A 16,246-nucleotide genomic window follows, 5' to 3' on the forward strand; every position below is an offset into this window, starting at 1 on the left:
CTGAAATTTTGTCATGTAGGCCTATACAGTGGCGTACCTAGGATTTTTCACAGGGGGGGCAAAATCGGCCACCAAAAAAATTGACAAGCAAAAAAAAAAAAAAAAGGTCTTCAAGCTCATCAGGGTGGCAGTAAAGGTCTTCAAGCTCGTCGGGGGGGGGGGGGGAGGTCTTTTAAGCTTGTCAGGGGGGGGCAGGTATATGTCTTTTGTATGGGTTGTTGCTCGTCAGGGGGGGGCAGAGTGCCCCCCCCCCCCCCGTAGGTACGCTAGTGGGCCTATACGTACATAAAACGTAATAATGGCCTGAAAACCTTCACATTTATATTAATGAACATAATAATACCCCTCCCCCTAGAGTGACAAGAATCAAAAGTAAAAACTATGAACACTTTTTTAATCGTGAATGATAAAGAAATAGGCCGAATTATTGTTGTAAAATATATTTTCTGATCTGCATTGTCGATTGAACGTGTCACTTTCACGGCCCTAAGGAACGATTTTTTTTTTTTTTTTTACTGGGGGTGCTGACGTAACTTTTGAAAAGCAAGGTTTCACTACGAAATGGGACAAATGAAGGTAATATTTTCAATTTTTACACATCTTCCAGAATAGGCTTCCTCCGGGAGTGCATTTTGCCTATGGAGAAGAATACACGCAGCACTCCCCCCCCCCCCCCCCAAGGAATTTTTTTTGGGTGCTTCAGCATCCGCAGCACCCCCCGCTTCCCAGGGCCATTGTCTCTTTGAAAATATTTTTTTTTTTTTAAAGAAAGAAAAATAAGTCCTGCATACGATCGATAGGCAGTCCTTTTATGAAGTAAACCTGCGTTTCACAAGCTTCGATGTTTCCGACTGATTCGGATACCTCATCAATGATAGAATAGGGTACATGGGATTGAGTTCAAGTTTTCGATTAAACAAGAATCAGACCATTTTAAGGACTAATTTATCAACGGAGGCAGTATTTCATCTGCAACAACGGAATTGCAGTGGTTGGGATATAATTATGCACAATGTCTATTAGCCCTCCGACAGTGTGGATGATTGTCTTTGGACTCGGACTCACTGAATGGAAGAAACATTTTTTTTTTTACAAAGAATGCATGATCCCACGCTGCAACTGAACACAAAAGCACTGATCCAGTCAATGACCTTCATGTAAACGACCCCATCTTTCAACTTGTTGTTTGGGTTTCTTTCAAATAATTCATCTCTTAATCATGCCCCTTTCATCTCGTTTCTCTTCACCATCTAATACGTGTTTGCCTAACAATGGTTTTACATGAGTCTACTTTTCATTGTCCCTAATCCCTATGATTTATCTATTACCTCTTACTTTGTTAACTACTACAGCATAAATCACCTTCATTAAAGTTATGTGATCTGGTTACTTTTTATTCTTAATTTGAGTTCAATCAAAGTATTTTATTTAGAGCTATTTACATAATCATTCCCTGAACTTAGGGTTTGGGATTTAAAAACCCCTACAACTAGCCGTCAATAAAAGAAGTGCCTATAAGTGAGAATAGTTCGAGATACGCACCCTGTTTTTGAATACATATCTGACAAGAAATGGTGTACTGTAATTAATAATTCTAACCAATAATTTTGATGATTTGACCAATAAAAATGAGAAGATATTGATAGTCGGGTATATACAGCGGCCCCGCCCCCTTGCTTTTTACATCTCCTTGTCCCACTTTATCGTAGGTGGCAGCAAACAGGTTGCCAGCTGTGATACACCGGCCATTTAGCCTATCTAATCGTTACAGGATGACGGAAGTTCCGTAACTTAGAATTCATTTAATGGCAGTTTGGAAAGGTGATCTACTGCGATTTCCTGAGAAGGGTGTAAATTAGGGTAAGTACTTCGCTTCTGGTGCTTATGTTTGACATTACATGATGTTTGTGTGCAAGAATTTGTGAAAAGTTTCTTGATAACTTGAAGTCTTGAGTTCTGCAATTCAGTCTGTATAATAAACTTCCTGCACAAATGACACTGCAGAACTGCTGTGCTGTGAATGTGACTGTCTGTCTGTGACTGTGCTGCAGTACAGTAGCGGCTGTTAATATTGTGATGTCTGATAATACCCTATTCAGTGATGTATTATGGCTTTGTATCAACACCATGAAGTTGTTCCCATGGATATTGATGCGGTATGTTGATTGATTGATTAAAATTTGAGCAAAGATTTCATTCATGATACAGTGACGGTGTACGAATTTCTACGAAGTACGATGTTATGCCCATCCTCAACCTATTTCTATTCTGTTCTGAGTAATTTTAATGCAACGCTACTTGATTTGAACGTGTCATTGTCCACTTTTATTAGAAAGAGACATCAGCTAGAATAATCATATATCAATTATAAATAAATAGATGTAGACAGCTGGCAGCCGTCTGTTTCGCGTCCTGAGTCTTTTAAACATAAAAAAATTATCTCCTCGTACACAGACGGCTCGCGATCGTGCAGCCGCCATAAGGGGGTTAACAATGCAAAATCCCCCCAAGTGGGTTCATCGATTTTCGTCTTTATGTCATAAAAAAATTAAAAATATATAAAAAGAACTGGACCAAAATAAAGATTATTCCGTTTGGGCCTGAAATGCACCAAAACAGGAAAGAAAAAAAACTAAAAAAAAACAAAAAAACGGGCTTACTTCGGCTGTCGCGCAACTTCCACTCCCTGGTTTATCCAAACTTAATACCGTATATAAACATATGGCCATTGAGTCGATGTACAGATTGAGTTTAGAAATTCGGTCTCTAATTGGTGAGTGGAGCCAACGGAGTTCAGCGGAAGAACCAATATCAGAGACCGAAGCTTTTGGTCTAAAATAGATGCTGCAACAACCTGGCCTTGTTTGCTTTTGTTTTGCAGTTGCACTGTATTCTAAAGGTAAGCCTTTTGTTTAAAACCATTCCCAGACACAGGCCGCATCAGTTCCAGCATTTTTTGATGTTTTTTTATTCTGCTGGAACAGATGCAGCGGTATGGTCTATGGAGGCTAATCCACTCTCATGTTGGTCCCTTGGCCTTAGGCTGTATACATGTATGCCTATGTGACTATGTCGCCAAAGTAAAGCACAAGCATCCCCCTAATGCGCCATCAAGCAGGCTGTTGGAATTGGAAGTTTTTGGAACTTGGCTTTTTTTTTGGGGGGGGGCATGTCTGGCTTAGTCTGGTTGAAAGTGCAAATACACCAAAGAGTGATCATTATTAAAAAGCCTATTAAAGGCCGCATTTAGGCCTATGTCACCACCAAACGGCCCTGAATTTGAACAAGCCTTTTAAATATTCTGCTGTTATAAAGTTTTGTTGCCCAAAGACACATCAGGGCCCCGTCTTACAAAGACTTGCAATTGATCCGATCAATCACAAGTATGGAAAGCCACCAACGTCAACATCTATTCTAGATGTGAAGAACCAGTATGATTCTCTTTGTTTACTGAGGAGATTGTGCAAATAACTTGTAGAAAAAATTATGGTATCCTGGATTTCCATATAGTTGAGAATGAGATTGATTGGATCCATCGTAAAGTAAGACGGGGCCCTGGACTCATATTGTAGGATATGGCAGTAAGCCGTTAAGCAGCTTTTGCGTGTAGTCGGTGTCGATACACTGCTGACAAGCCTTTAATGTTGTGGTTGTTGAGCCTGTTACAAGACAGCTGAAATATGTCTGTTACTAGTGTTAGGAGGAGTTTTCAAGAATTGTAAAACTTTTTTTGTTCCTCCTGACTTGGTAGTCTCCTCAGTAAGCACTTGGAGCTTTGTCATCCTCACTCAATGTGTTTGTGTGCTACAGCATGGGGTGCTACAGCATGGGTGGTTTCTATTTATGTTTTGGCCTCATTTGTACTCAAGAGATCATAAAGGCCAAAATTTTATTTTGATAAAACATCCTTCCAGAATTATCCATATATTTCATCCAAAATAACATTCATGATAGATTGTTGATGACATTACAAACTGTGACTCTTCTCGGATAGCCACTCCAGTGGAAGAGTCGCTGTTACCCTGCTGGTTTTGCAAAATGTAAGGCAAAACATGCTTTATTTCTTGCCTTTATTCTTTCTTTATTTTATTAAATTCTTACTTGCATGTGGTGTACAGTACCATCTTTGCTGAGACTGTACCGTGGTGTGACAAGATTGTGTTTACAATATTCTTTTTGTTGAGGGTAAAATCTAGGCCCAATTATCTTGTTGTGTTTCATTTTTTCATACAAAATGAAATAATTAGTATTAAGATCTTGGAAGACTTCAACGCCTTCAGAACAAATGTGCACGATTAATCTGTCAAAAACCAAAATGGTGTCATGCTACCCCTCATTTAAATGAACTTCATTGACTACCTGTTTCTGTTAGAATACTGTCCATATCGAATACTTGTTCAAACCTATAAATCTCTGTCAACCACAATTCCTTCTTACATTTTTTCATTATTTCAGCAACAAAGATCTACATACTCTCTTCGTTCTTCAGCTTCTCCTTCCTATGTCATTCCAAAATCCAGAAAACAGGCCGGTTTCAACTCTTTTCAATCTCTTGCCCCCCGTCTTTGGAACAAACTCCCTCCATCTCTCTGAAACCTCTCTTCTCTTGACCTCTTCAAAAAAACATCTCAAAACACACTATAACCATGAACCTTAACTTGTCTTGTATGCCATCAACAGCTCTTTGTATCCTCTGGAAAAAGCGCTATAGATATATAAAATCCAATTATTATTATTATAATGTCAATGTGAATACATGTATATTATGTCTTGAGATATAATATTGATGAAATAAAGCTATGTTATGCTCCTGTTGGGCATTGGCAACCACAACCAGAGTCAAATAAAACAAAGGAATGAAATGATACATTTACATGTAGGCCTACTTGTTTTTTTTATATAAAATATTCACTCAGAAATCAAAAGTTATTCAAAGTACGAAAAAAATATACATGTACCACCCTTCGCATCAACAGATTATGTTATTTCCACTGAGGATTAACTGAGATTTGATATTCATTTTGTTTGCATCATGACAGACATGATGCTGAATGCCAGACAAATCACTAGCAGCCTGCCACAAAGAATTTTGGAGGGGTGGGGCTCCTTATGTGCCACTGGCCACATAAGGAACCCCACCACTGTTTTGAAAATTGGAGACTTCTAACTATGTATTAAATCGTTCAGTTACATTTGTCCTGATATAAACAAGCACAGCCAGTTATTAATGGTAGTTCATAACTGTTTGCATTCACATCTGGAATTTCCATTTAAAAAGCATTTTACTCCTAAACGTGTACTTCTCTATTTAACTGTTTTTTTTTCTTTGTGTATTCCTTACAGACTGATGACAACATTTCATTGAAGATGGCGACCGCGTCGCCTGACCAACTACAAAAATTGTGCCTTGAGTATGTGGCTAGGAACTTAACCAAATTCTGCTGTGAGTATGTATCGTTAGAAGGAGATCATACTGAACCCAAACTCTGCCTGAAATCATCAGAGATCAAACTACATCGTGATCTGGCTGAACAGCTTCTAAGAACATTAAGTGAGGCACGCCAACTGAAGGATTATACACTGAGCCTATTTGCCAATCAGAATCTTGTGTCCATTCGGAAGGCGTGTCTTCGATATGCAACGCTCACCTCTCGAGGGCTACGTGCTCTCTCTGGTCACCAGCTCACCGAACTTGACGCGGCGGGCGTGCGGAATGTCAACGTTAACGATATCATCGGAGCTCTGGGAGAGTGGACTAGGAGAAACCTCAGGTCGTTGAACGTCAGTAATTGTACTTTCATGAACAACTCCAAGTTCTGCATAGTGATTTCACTTCCACAACTCAGGCTGTTGCGCCACCTCAATGTCAGCTATACAGAGTTTGGTAACAACCTAGGATTAGAGTGGGTTGCCGAAGGTTTGACTCATCTGGAAAGCTTAGACATCTCGGGTACCCTGGTCTACAATATAGCACCATTGACAAGACTCAAACAGTTGAAATCGCTGTCTATGTTTCACACGAGGGTTGCAGAGAAGGACATCCCATCGACAGTGGCTCAACTTCCTGAGCTGAGACATCTGGATATCTCGCAAGACATGCACCCTGTACCGGACAGTGCGCATGAGACGGGTGTCAATGTACTCTTGAACGCTGACGACTCTGTTCCAAACCTCATTTCCCTTGATATCTCAGGTAGGGATAACATCAGGGATGAAGCACTCTGGCATTTTGTGTCAAGGAGACCCAGGTTAAAGTTCCTTGGACTGACTCAGACGCAAGGTGTTGTCAAAGATAGACAGTCGACAATAGAGATGTGTTATGAGGCCTATCTCTCGGACGAAAGGCATGTTAACTTCAGACCGGAACTCAAGGTAAAGACTGTGACAGGTTTCATTTTTACTCTACTTGGGAGCATTTCATGAAAGAAAGTGTCTGTTATTTCCACTGACTTTTGTTTCAAGCTACTGAAATACTTGCATCTGATTGGCTGAGAGAAAATTAGTCAGTGGAATCACTGATAAAGTTGTTCAAGAAATGCTACAGACCCAGTCAGCAATTCTTGAGCAATGAGCAAAGATTTGTTTTAAAGACACTTTGAGCTAGAACAAATGAAATGATCCAGGGAATCCATTGTTCTGGCTTGGTCACTCTATTGTTCTCACCCTGAGTATAGATTCGATTCTAATCACACTAGAAGATTGCCCACTTCGTCATGTACCACTGTACTCCCCCCCCCCCCCCACCATGTGTTCAGTGCATCCTTAAAAGTATAATACAAATTGTAAACTATTGCTTGATGAAAGTTTCATGCTGGATGCTGCACAGACAGCAATCAATAGGTAGTTTTGAATTTGGTCTGAAACTTTGGTTTATGCTAGGGCCGAGTCACTATGTTTAAAAGCATTATAAACGTTCTCGATTTTGAAGACTGTACCCTATGAAAAAAACATCCCACAAGGTTGCTGAAATTTCACATTTCACATACTGTTTACATGTGTATATCCAGGTCATCAATTTTCCTTATTTCTTGTCCATATTGGGAGTTTTACTTTTGAATAACCAGAGTGCCCTAATACATTTTTTTTCAACTTGAGAAAAGGATCCCAAAACGAATAAAATGAAGAGGCATTTTTTTTACTTGCACGGTGCAGGCTCATTTTGTATATAAAGTGAAATTTCAAATTACTTCACCATGGCACCTCGCACTGATACACAGAATGTTTTCATCCCGGGATAGCTTTGAAGCTGCTGAAAGGGATTACTCTTCAAGGTTCAGTAATAACATACTCTTGGCTTATCCGTTTGTCTAAAATGTTTTTTTGAAAAAATATACAATACAACATGTAAGTTTTGATAAATTATGTAAAATTTTTCTGTTTAATCCTTACAAGTGAATTTCATAGTCTTCAGTAAGTTCAGTGATACTGAATTTCTTATCTACCATGTACATGCATTTCAATCAGGGAAAAGTTACATTGGGGCTCGGCCGCTCACGGCAATTTAATACCTGAAATGTTCATAAGAGCCAGGAAACTAAAAAAGGAGCCCTGAAAAAAATCCCAGTTCATTGCTATGTTAAAGCTTATCCGATGTTGCAGATTTAGGCAGTAAGTTTTAAAAAGTAGCCCCCGAAACTGAATTTTTTTTTTTTCTGATTTCAGTATTCATAAACCGGTCCACCGGTGTCTGTTATAATATCACCAGTGGGTACTAAAAAAGACAGACCTGGGCGCCGTTTCATAAAGCTGTTCGTAAGTTAAGAGCGACTTTAAGAACGACTGGTGATCCTTTCTTGTGGTAAATGGTATAATGAATTAGTGATGGTTTAGCGCATAAGAAAGGATCACCAGTCGTTCTTAAAGTCGCTCTTAACTTACGAACAGCTTTATGAAACGGCCCCCGGGTATTGATGCATGAGACCTGCAAAAAAACGTGCCTTTAAACCATAGTTTCAGATCAAGTATTCTAAACCATAGTATGTGTGGGTTTGATCAATGCCAAATTCCCTGTAGCTACATGTAGTAGAGCTATCTATCCTAAATACAATTTATTTTGAAATGTATGAAATGGAACTATTTGACATACGTGCAATTGAAATCACTCTGATAATACATGTATGGCAGTGAGTCCAAACTTCGCGCGTGTCTATACTTCGCGGACGGTCATTATCTAAAAAACCAGCCAATATCCTTCAAATATGACATCATCAACGTGAAAAGCAACCTAAAATTACCCTTTAGTGAAAGTTTCTTTAGGATGAGTTCAGTATTCATGAAAATATTGGCAAAAGATCGGCAAATTTGCCACCGCTAGCGCCCGTTTTGAAGAAATCAACAAGCATCACGATATCACCATCTTGCAAGCAGAAATCATTAAAAATGTGAGTTAAATGTGGTACTAACCAATTCCATAGCATTTTGCCATCAATCTGATATAAATATTTCACTTTTTGAGCTTGAGTTTCTGTTTAAATCTCCACAAAAGCTTTGGTGCGCAAAGTTAGGTCACACTTTTTCTGAACGGTTTTCCAGCACAGCCCGCATTCGCCGATCGGAATAGAATTTTTAGATCGCGATACCGGCGAAACCCCTTGACCTACTTACATTTTCGTCCATGATTTTATAGTTTATGATCTTGCCGTCAATATGGTAACTATTTCTTGAATTGGTTTTGTATAAATTATGAATATTTTGTGAACAAAATTAAGCCTGATGAATATTTTTGAAAAGTGCGCGAAGTTTGGACACCCCATCATACATTACAGGCCTTCAACTGATTTGACACACATGCGTGATATATTGAAGCATGTTCTTCCTGTTTCAAATGGGAACAATAATAGGAAGTGTTTGTGAACATAACAAATGCATCATGCTGCTTAAATTGCAAAAAAAGAAAAAAAGAGAGAACGTGTGACAGATCACCAATACATATAAAAATTCTGTAAAAGCATGTTTTGAATTTTATGAAGATTTCATGAACAAATTTTTCATTTTTTATCTCGCCTGCGTAGCAGAGCGAGAAAAAAATGACGACGGTGGCGTCAATATTGAAATCTTAACCAAAGGTTAAGTTTTTAATGACGTCAAAGTACATGCATATGGACCTACATGTAGTTCATGAAACTTGGAGATAATGGTAATACAGTACTGGTATTACTGAACATCCTGCCTGAGTTTAGGTCACACGACTAAGGTCAAAGGTCATATAGGCCGCAGGGTCAATGAACTTAGACCATGTTGAGGGAATCAACATCGAAATCTTTATAACAGAAGGTTATAAGTTTTTTAAATCTCATCATAACTTAAAAAGAATATGGGCCTAGTTCACCAAACTTGGAGAGAAGGGTCATGAAGTACAGTGTAGTACCAAACTTCCTGCCCGAGTTTCATGTCACATGACCAAGGTCAAAAGACTACATGACCATGTACCAGTGAACTTTGGCCATGTTGGGGTATTTGTTGAATTGCCACCATAAATGAAAGTTTATAGATCTAGTTCATGAAACTGGGGCGCAAGAGTAATCAAGTATCAATTAACATCCTGATCGAGTTTCAGGTCACATGACCAAGGTCAAAGGTCATTTAAGGTCAATGAACTTTGTCCATGTTGGAGGTAATTGTTGAATTGCCATTATAACTTTGAAAGTTTATGGATCTACTAGTAGTTCATAAAACTTGGACATAAGAGTATAAATCAAGTACATACTGTATCACTAAAACATCCTATGCAAGTTTCAGGTCACATGATCAAGGTCAAATATCATTTAAGGTCAATGAACTTTGTCGATGATGGGGAATAATTGTTGAATTGCCATTATAACTTTGGAAGTTTAAAATGGATATAGTTCATGAAATGTGGACATAGGGGTCATCAAGTATCACTGATCATCTTGCACAAGTCTTCGGTCACATGATCAAGGTCAAATGCCATTTGGAGTCAATGAACATAGTATTTTTATTATAATTTGAATGGTGTTTTTTGTAAATGATTATTTTATAGTCGTTTTCAAAGTCAGCACTGCTGACTGTCAGAGGCGCTCCACTTGTTTCCTTTCACTTTCAATATAAGAATATCAAAGTTTTAGTCAGCCTTTTGAAATTCTACATGTATATTTTTTTTTGCGTTTGATTCGCAGGTGTCAGGCTATGCAACAGAAAGTCAAGTACTAGAGGGGCTACAGAGGTACACTGAGCGCCCCCACTATGTTCATAAGTTGTTGTGTTTCCTCTTCAATATGACCCAGTTCTTGGAGAAACCCAGACCAGACATTGTCAAGGTATGTACATGAGATTTCTGTAGGGTTTTTGCACAAAACTTGCAATATTGCAAAATTGCAATAAAGAACCATTGACTTCAATCTAGGGACAGTGATTTTCCGTTTCAAAAAATTGCCTTTTCCGTTTCAGAAAATCTCAAATTCCGTTTCAGCATGTCAGAAAACTTCCGTTTCCCCATAGACTTTGTACACACGGAAAAGTGACAATTCCGTTTACACATTGAATAGCAAAATCACAACACGTACACTAGCACTGGTCAAAATTTGTATCTGCTACTGTACCAACAACACAATAGAATCCGTTCTAATCGGATCTATGCGGGTGCATAAAATATTTTTACAAACCCATTTAGCATGCATACATCCTCACCTTTCACATTATTTCACGGTGAAATGATATTTCATCGATAATTTTGGGGTTTTTTGGACATCGTTATCATCAGTCAACGGCTTTTGCCAATCCGCCATCTTGGATTTTAAGACCACGATATCGTGCTGTTACATCTTCAAACGTAGAGGGCAGCAACACACGACCTCGTAGTTGAACGATATGTGTGCATATGAAGCCCAACCCGGCCCGGCCGGCCGGGTACAGAGGGCCAGGGTACGGGGTACAAACGAGTGTGCTGATGTCGAGTGCAGTCACGATGTGTGAATTGTCATGATAGTAGCGAAGTGAGATCATGTTTTCTGGGGTTTTGTGGCCATTCAATATTCTCATTTTGTTGTGATTTTGGAGTAATTTCTGTCGCTATTCTGTGTATTTTGAGGGAAAATACGTTTTCCGTGATTTTCCGTTTGAAATGCCACTTTCCGTTTCAAAAGGCCCTTTCCGTGAATTTTGTCCGTTTTCCGCGATCGCGGAAAATCACTGTCCCTATCAATCTTGGTTCATGTTCATGTACAATGTAGGCTACATGTAGAATATCTTGATGGAGACTTCATCTACATGTATTGTCTTTGCTTTTGCTATACTGAATACTAAATGATTCATGTGTAAAGCTAAACGTCTAATGCAGAAGACTACTGCCTGTTCACTTCCATCTTGCTTTAATAAATTATTGATTCTTTTTTATCGACATAGGTCCAGTAGCAGGCTTTTGTACCAAAAACCTTCACCGAATTCCGATTGACAAAAAGATTGGTGTAAATACTGGCGTTTTTTCACAATCTACGCTGAAAATCTGCTATTAAAGTGGAAAACTTTGGGCACTTTTCATAACTTTGTTAATTTTTGGACAGATTTTCTTTGAAAAAAAAAACATCACCACTATTTTTATTCAATTGTTCTGTTTTTATTTAAACCAAGGCTTTGCCAGGGAGAACTTCCCCTTTTATAGGTCAAATTCAACTCTTTTGTAAAGTGAACCAGCCCCTGCTCTGCTCTCAGTTTAAGCGGGGCGCGACACTGGCACAGGTCCGACAGTACCAGACCGGAAAAAATTGCTGTCGGGCTAGTAATTTTTCAGAAATAGCCAGATTTGCTGGTCCGACATGACCAGTAAAAAATATATCAAACTGTTACAAATGACATTTTCTCCTCTTTTGTAAATTATAAAGATGGCTCTCGCATCTTCAAAAATGGCTTCCCAAAATTGAGAAATGGATCCCATGAATTATGTTGTGGGGGGGCAATAAAAGCAATTAAAGTCAACAAAAGAAACTCAAGTCTCTTTTTAAATTTTTCTTTGTTTTGGGAGACCAGTAAATTTTAGGTTTGGACCAGTAAAAAATTGAAAAATGGGGGATCTACTGGTCTGACATGAACAAGTTGGACCAGTAGAAAAAAAGGTTTAGTGTGGAGCCCTGCCTTTAAGAAACAATATATCCGAAGAGAACAAGGAAGTTTTCCTTATTTTATTCAAGTTGATCTGCTCCATTTTCTGTGGTACTTGTATGATACATAATGTCCATGTACACTGTACAATTGTCTTTGTGTACTTTTTTGCTTGAAAACATCCAAGGGAGAGATTTTATTCAACTTTTTATTTAGATATACCTTCAAAGTTGAATAGTAACACAATATTTACCAGTTGCTCAAGTTCTATTTTTTTAAATTGGATGTATGTACATGTGCAGTATCAGGAAGTAAGCTGCTCATACATGTAGCCTCAAACATGCCCTTTTCCAGCGTCTCCGCAAATTGTATTTTTAAAATTCAAGGGAAGTCCCCCCTTGCTGTTTTGCAGCATGTTCCCCTTTTATTAAAGAATGACGATGGTACCGTTATTAGACCTCATAATCTCATAGCGCCCCCCCCCCCCCTCAGAAGATGCGTTACAGAATGCTGACCAGAGATTCGCCAGATCACCAATGCATGCAGAGCTACATGTACATTATGGTGGCGCGATGACCTCACTGTGCATAGGTCTATAGCAGTTACATTTCTGCATAATAAATTTGATGTTTACATGCATGTGCAGTGTAAGTTACCCACCCGTCCCCCCATACAAAAAAGGATATTGAACTTGAAGACTTGATTAAGACCCCCCCCTGCAAAATCCAAAATACACTGTACATGTGTAGATGTGTAGAAAATTAGTAAATTACAGAGAAATAGTTTAGAAGAAGACAAATAGATACATTGTAATGAAGAAAGTTGTATGAAGCAAATTTTGAATGATACCCAGATACATTGTACTGTACATCTATTAATTCATGTCTTTGTCATAATGTTTTGTTTTTTCCATCAAATTCCAAAGTATTTAAACCAATATAGGGCTTAACTGGACATGTTTAGTACTGTATACAGTTATTGGAATGACTATCTCAATTGATGAGATTGAACCTGTACCCTGCACTTTTCAAAGCAGTATTTATTTTGCTATGAATGAATCGTACATTCGTAATTCCGAAGCTTCGTTATTCCGAAGGTTCGGATATTCTGAAGGTTCGTTATTCCGAAGGTTCGTATTTCCGAAGGTTCGTAATTCCGAAGGTTCGTTAGTCCGGAAACGAAATGAGGTTCGTAATTCCCAAGGTTCGTTAACTAGTCCGAAAATGAAATGATTAACGAACCTTATTTCGTTTTCGGACTAAAGAACCTTCGGAACAACGAATCTTATTTCGTTTTTGGATTAACGAACCTTCGGAACAACGTACCTTATTTCGTTTTCGGATTAACGAGCCTTCGGAACATCAAAGAAGCTTATTTGGTTTTCGCATTATCGAATCTTCGGAATAACGAACCTTCGGAATAACGCCACAAATGTTCGGATTAACGAACCCTTTTATGTTTTCGGATTAACGAACATCGAGGTATAGGGAATTTACGTGTTTCGGAATTACGAACCTTCGGAATAAAGAACCTTCGGAATTACGAAGTGTAACCAAATGAATCCATTGAATTTGTACAGTATTTGTTCGAAAATATATGTCCATGTATTCACTATTTCACTGTATGTGGATTATAAAGGGCTTAAATGGAGACTTGCCAATTGATGCATTTATAATCTTTTTCTTTCTTGTCAGATTAAGTTTAACCATGAAATGTGCAATACATGTTTGTATAAATGTAGCTTTGTTGTGTACATGTACATTGCATAAAGTCATGTGTACTGAGATTTGATGGAAATTCACTGGAATTTCAACTACATACAAATAATCTAGGTCAAATGATTCCATATCATTGTGGATTTTTCTTGTGTACTTTTAAAAGTGCATGCTCTTTACACATGTACAATAGAGCCAAGGTTTGACAAATCACAATGATGTGTTGAAAATCCCCCTTTTGAGATGATGCAGCTCCTAAAATATGTTTGTGATAATTCTGAAAGACTTTTATGTTCCGCGTACTGTATTCCTCGAGTCTTTTTCCCATCCTCAATTCCTTATAAATATTACATTATACCAGGGATCTAGGTCACTGTCTGTTCAAAGAATAAATTTTAAATGTTTAATTCAATTTGTATTTGATTGGTCTCCAAGGTTTTGCTCTATTTTTCAGATAATAGTCAAATTACTTTTGGCTAAACCCATTTGGTGGTCCTCTGTCAAATAAGGTATATTTGCTGTTACATGTACATGTACATGTAGGTCTAGAAAATAGTCTAATACCCACTTACACTAGCGTACCTACGGGGGGGGGGGGGGGGATGCAGAGGGGGCAGTCTGCCCCCCCCTGACGAGCCACAACCCATGCAAAGGACGTATCCCTGCCCCCCCCTGACGAGCTTGAAATACCTTTTTGCCCCCCCTGACGAGCTTGAAGACCTTTTATTGCCCCCCCTGATGAGCTTCTTTTTTTTATATTTTTTTTTTGCTTGTCAAATTTTTTTCTGGTACGAAATCCTTCATTTGTGATTGAAGACCTTTTTTTTTTTTTTTTTTTTGCTTGTCAAACTTTTTGGCGGACGGTTTTGCCCCCCCCTGTGAAAAATCCTAGGTACGCCACTGGGACTTACATGTAGTGTTATTGTCATCGTCTAATACCCAGATGGTGAATTTCACATTATTAAGCACTTTGTTGAATGAAACATTAAAAAACCACAGAACTTTAATTTATGAAATAAAAGAGGGTTTTACACTCAGAAATTACTGTACATGACATGGGTAGGGCCTATATAGCCTGATTGGAAACTAGACAAACTAGTTTATGTGCAAAGTTGCAATAAGACCAAATGGTTGGTTTAGACCATGTGGAATTAGATTAAAGGTAAATTCCAGTTCTGGTAACGATCTCAAAATGACTTTTTACAGAATCTAATATAATGACCACCCAAGTGTCTGTTTGTATGAATAAAAAATATGTGCCAAAGGATTCTGGAAGAAATTGTGTAATTGCTGAGAAATAAGCAAAATAAGCGCGGATTCGGTCACTTCCGTCGGGTCTTTATTCCAGCAATAATAATACACTGTCCCACGTGTGCCTATCTGTGTTGACGATCTTCAGTGTGATCGTATTTCAGCTTAGATTTTATGATTTCACAATGTTCAGTTTATGTAACTGTACCAGATCTAGATCCACGATGATATAGTCATACTTAAACTTGGTTTTACAGACTTTTTCACGAAATTAGTGTTTTACTGCAACTACTGTAATTTAGCTTTAATTGGAAGCTTGTGTAGAGCAATCAGCAATTTACCCCCTCACATGCCCTATGCTTCTGTGAAAAAAAAACTTGACCAAACATGAAATTGTCTCACATCGATTGATAACATTTGAGCAGTTTTAGAACTTTAAAGGAGAATGAAACTCTTGGAGCAAGTTAGCTTTTGTGAAAGCAGAAAAATCAAAGAATAAGATCAACAAAAGTTTGAGTAAAATAGGACTAGCAATATATGAGTTATGAGCATTTGAATGTCGAGATCACTAATGCTATGGAGATCCTCCCATTGGCAATGCGACCAAGATCTATGATGTCACAGATGAACAACTCTCCCCTTTTGGACACTTAAAATATACCCCAAAACATCTCTTTTTGCTCATTCTAATCATATGACAAACGATTCATCAATGATATAATGCTGTGAAACCTCTGTACTTGTCCTCTCATAAAGAGAACACCTCACCTTGTGATAGACTCTATAAAAGTGAGAATATAAGTGAAATAAGTACTAAAGTAATGAGGGAGTTGTACGTGTGTGACATCACAGATCTTGGTCGCATTGCCAATGGGAGGATCTACATGGCATTAGTGATCTCAATATTCATATGCTCATAACTTTCTTATTATTCATTCAATCTTCCTCAAACTTTCAACAATATGTTTCTTTGATTTTTCTCTTTGATATGGATTCAGCTGGTTTCAAGGGTTTCATTCTCCTTTAATTCTCATACAGATCATACTACCACAGATGAGGGCACATCCGAGGATTCTAGGAGTTCAGATGGCTGCAAGGTAAAGATTATTGTCTAAACACACACACCCTTATTTCACCATCAGTAGAATTTTGATTGTGCTTGAAAATTAATTATGTTACTGCTCATATTATATGTACAGTGTCCAACTCAATTGAAGTTTGAACAA

General features: G+C 38.2%; 1 protein-coding gene across 2 annotated transcripts in view; it reads left to right on the forward strand.

Moving 5' to 3' along the window:
- Positions 1–1,730: 1,730 nt before the first annotated feature.
- Positions 1,731–16,246, forward strand: part of LOC129270768 (protein zyg-11 homolog B-like) — a 30,362-nt gene continuing 15,846 nt past the window's right edge. The window contains exons 1-4 of one of the 2 annotated variants that reach the window (XM_064106590.1): positions 1,731–1,860; positions 5,344–6,372; positions 10,137–10,277; positions 16,059–16,117. In XM_064106590.1, the coding sequence (XP_063962660.1) occupies positions 5,368–6,372; positions 10,137–10,277; positions 16,059–16,117 (1,205 nt within the window). In that variant the 5' untranslated portion in view covers positions 1,731–1,860; positions 5,344–5,367. Of the gene's footprint in view, positions 1,861–1,893; positions 2,157–5,343; positions 6,373–10,136; positions 10,278–16,058; positions 16,118–16,246 lie in introns of those variants that run through there. The other variant, XM_064106589.1, reaches the window with a different exon arrangement.

This window comes from Lytechinus pictus, chromosome 11, assembly GCF_037042905.1.
Source record: "Lytechinus pictus isolate F3 Inbred chromosome 11, Lp3.0, whole genome shotgun sequence".
Taxonomy (NCBI): Eukaryota; Metazoa; Echinodermata; class Echinoidea; order Temnopleuroida; family Toxopneustidae; genus Lytechinus; species Lytechinus pictus.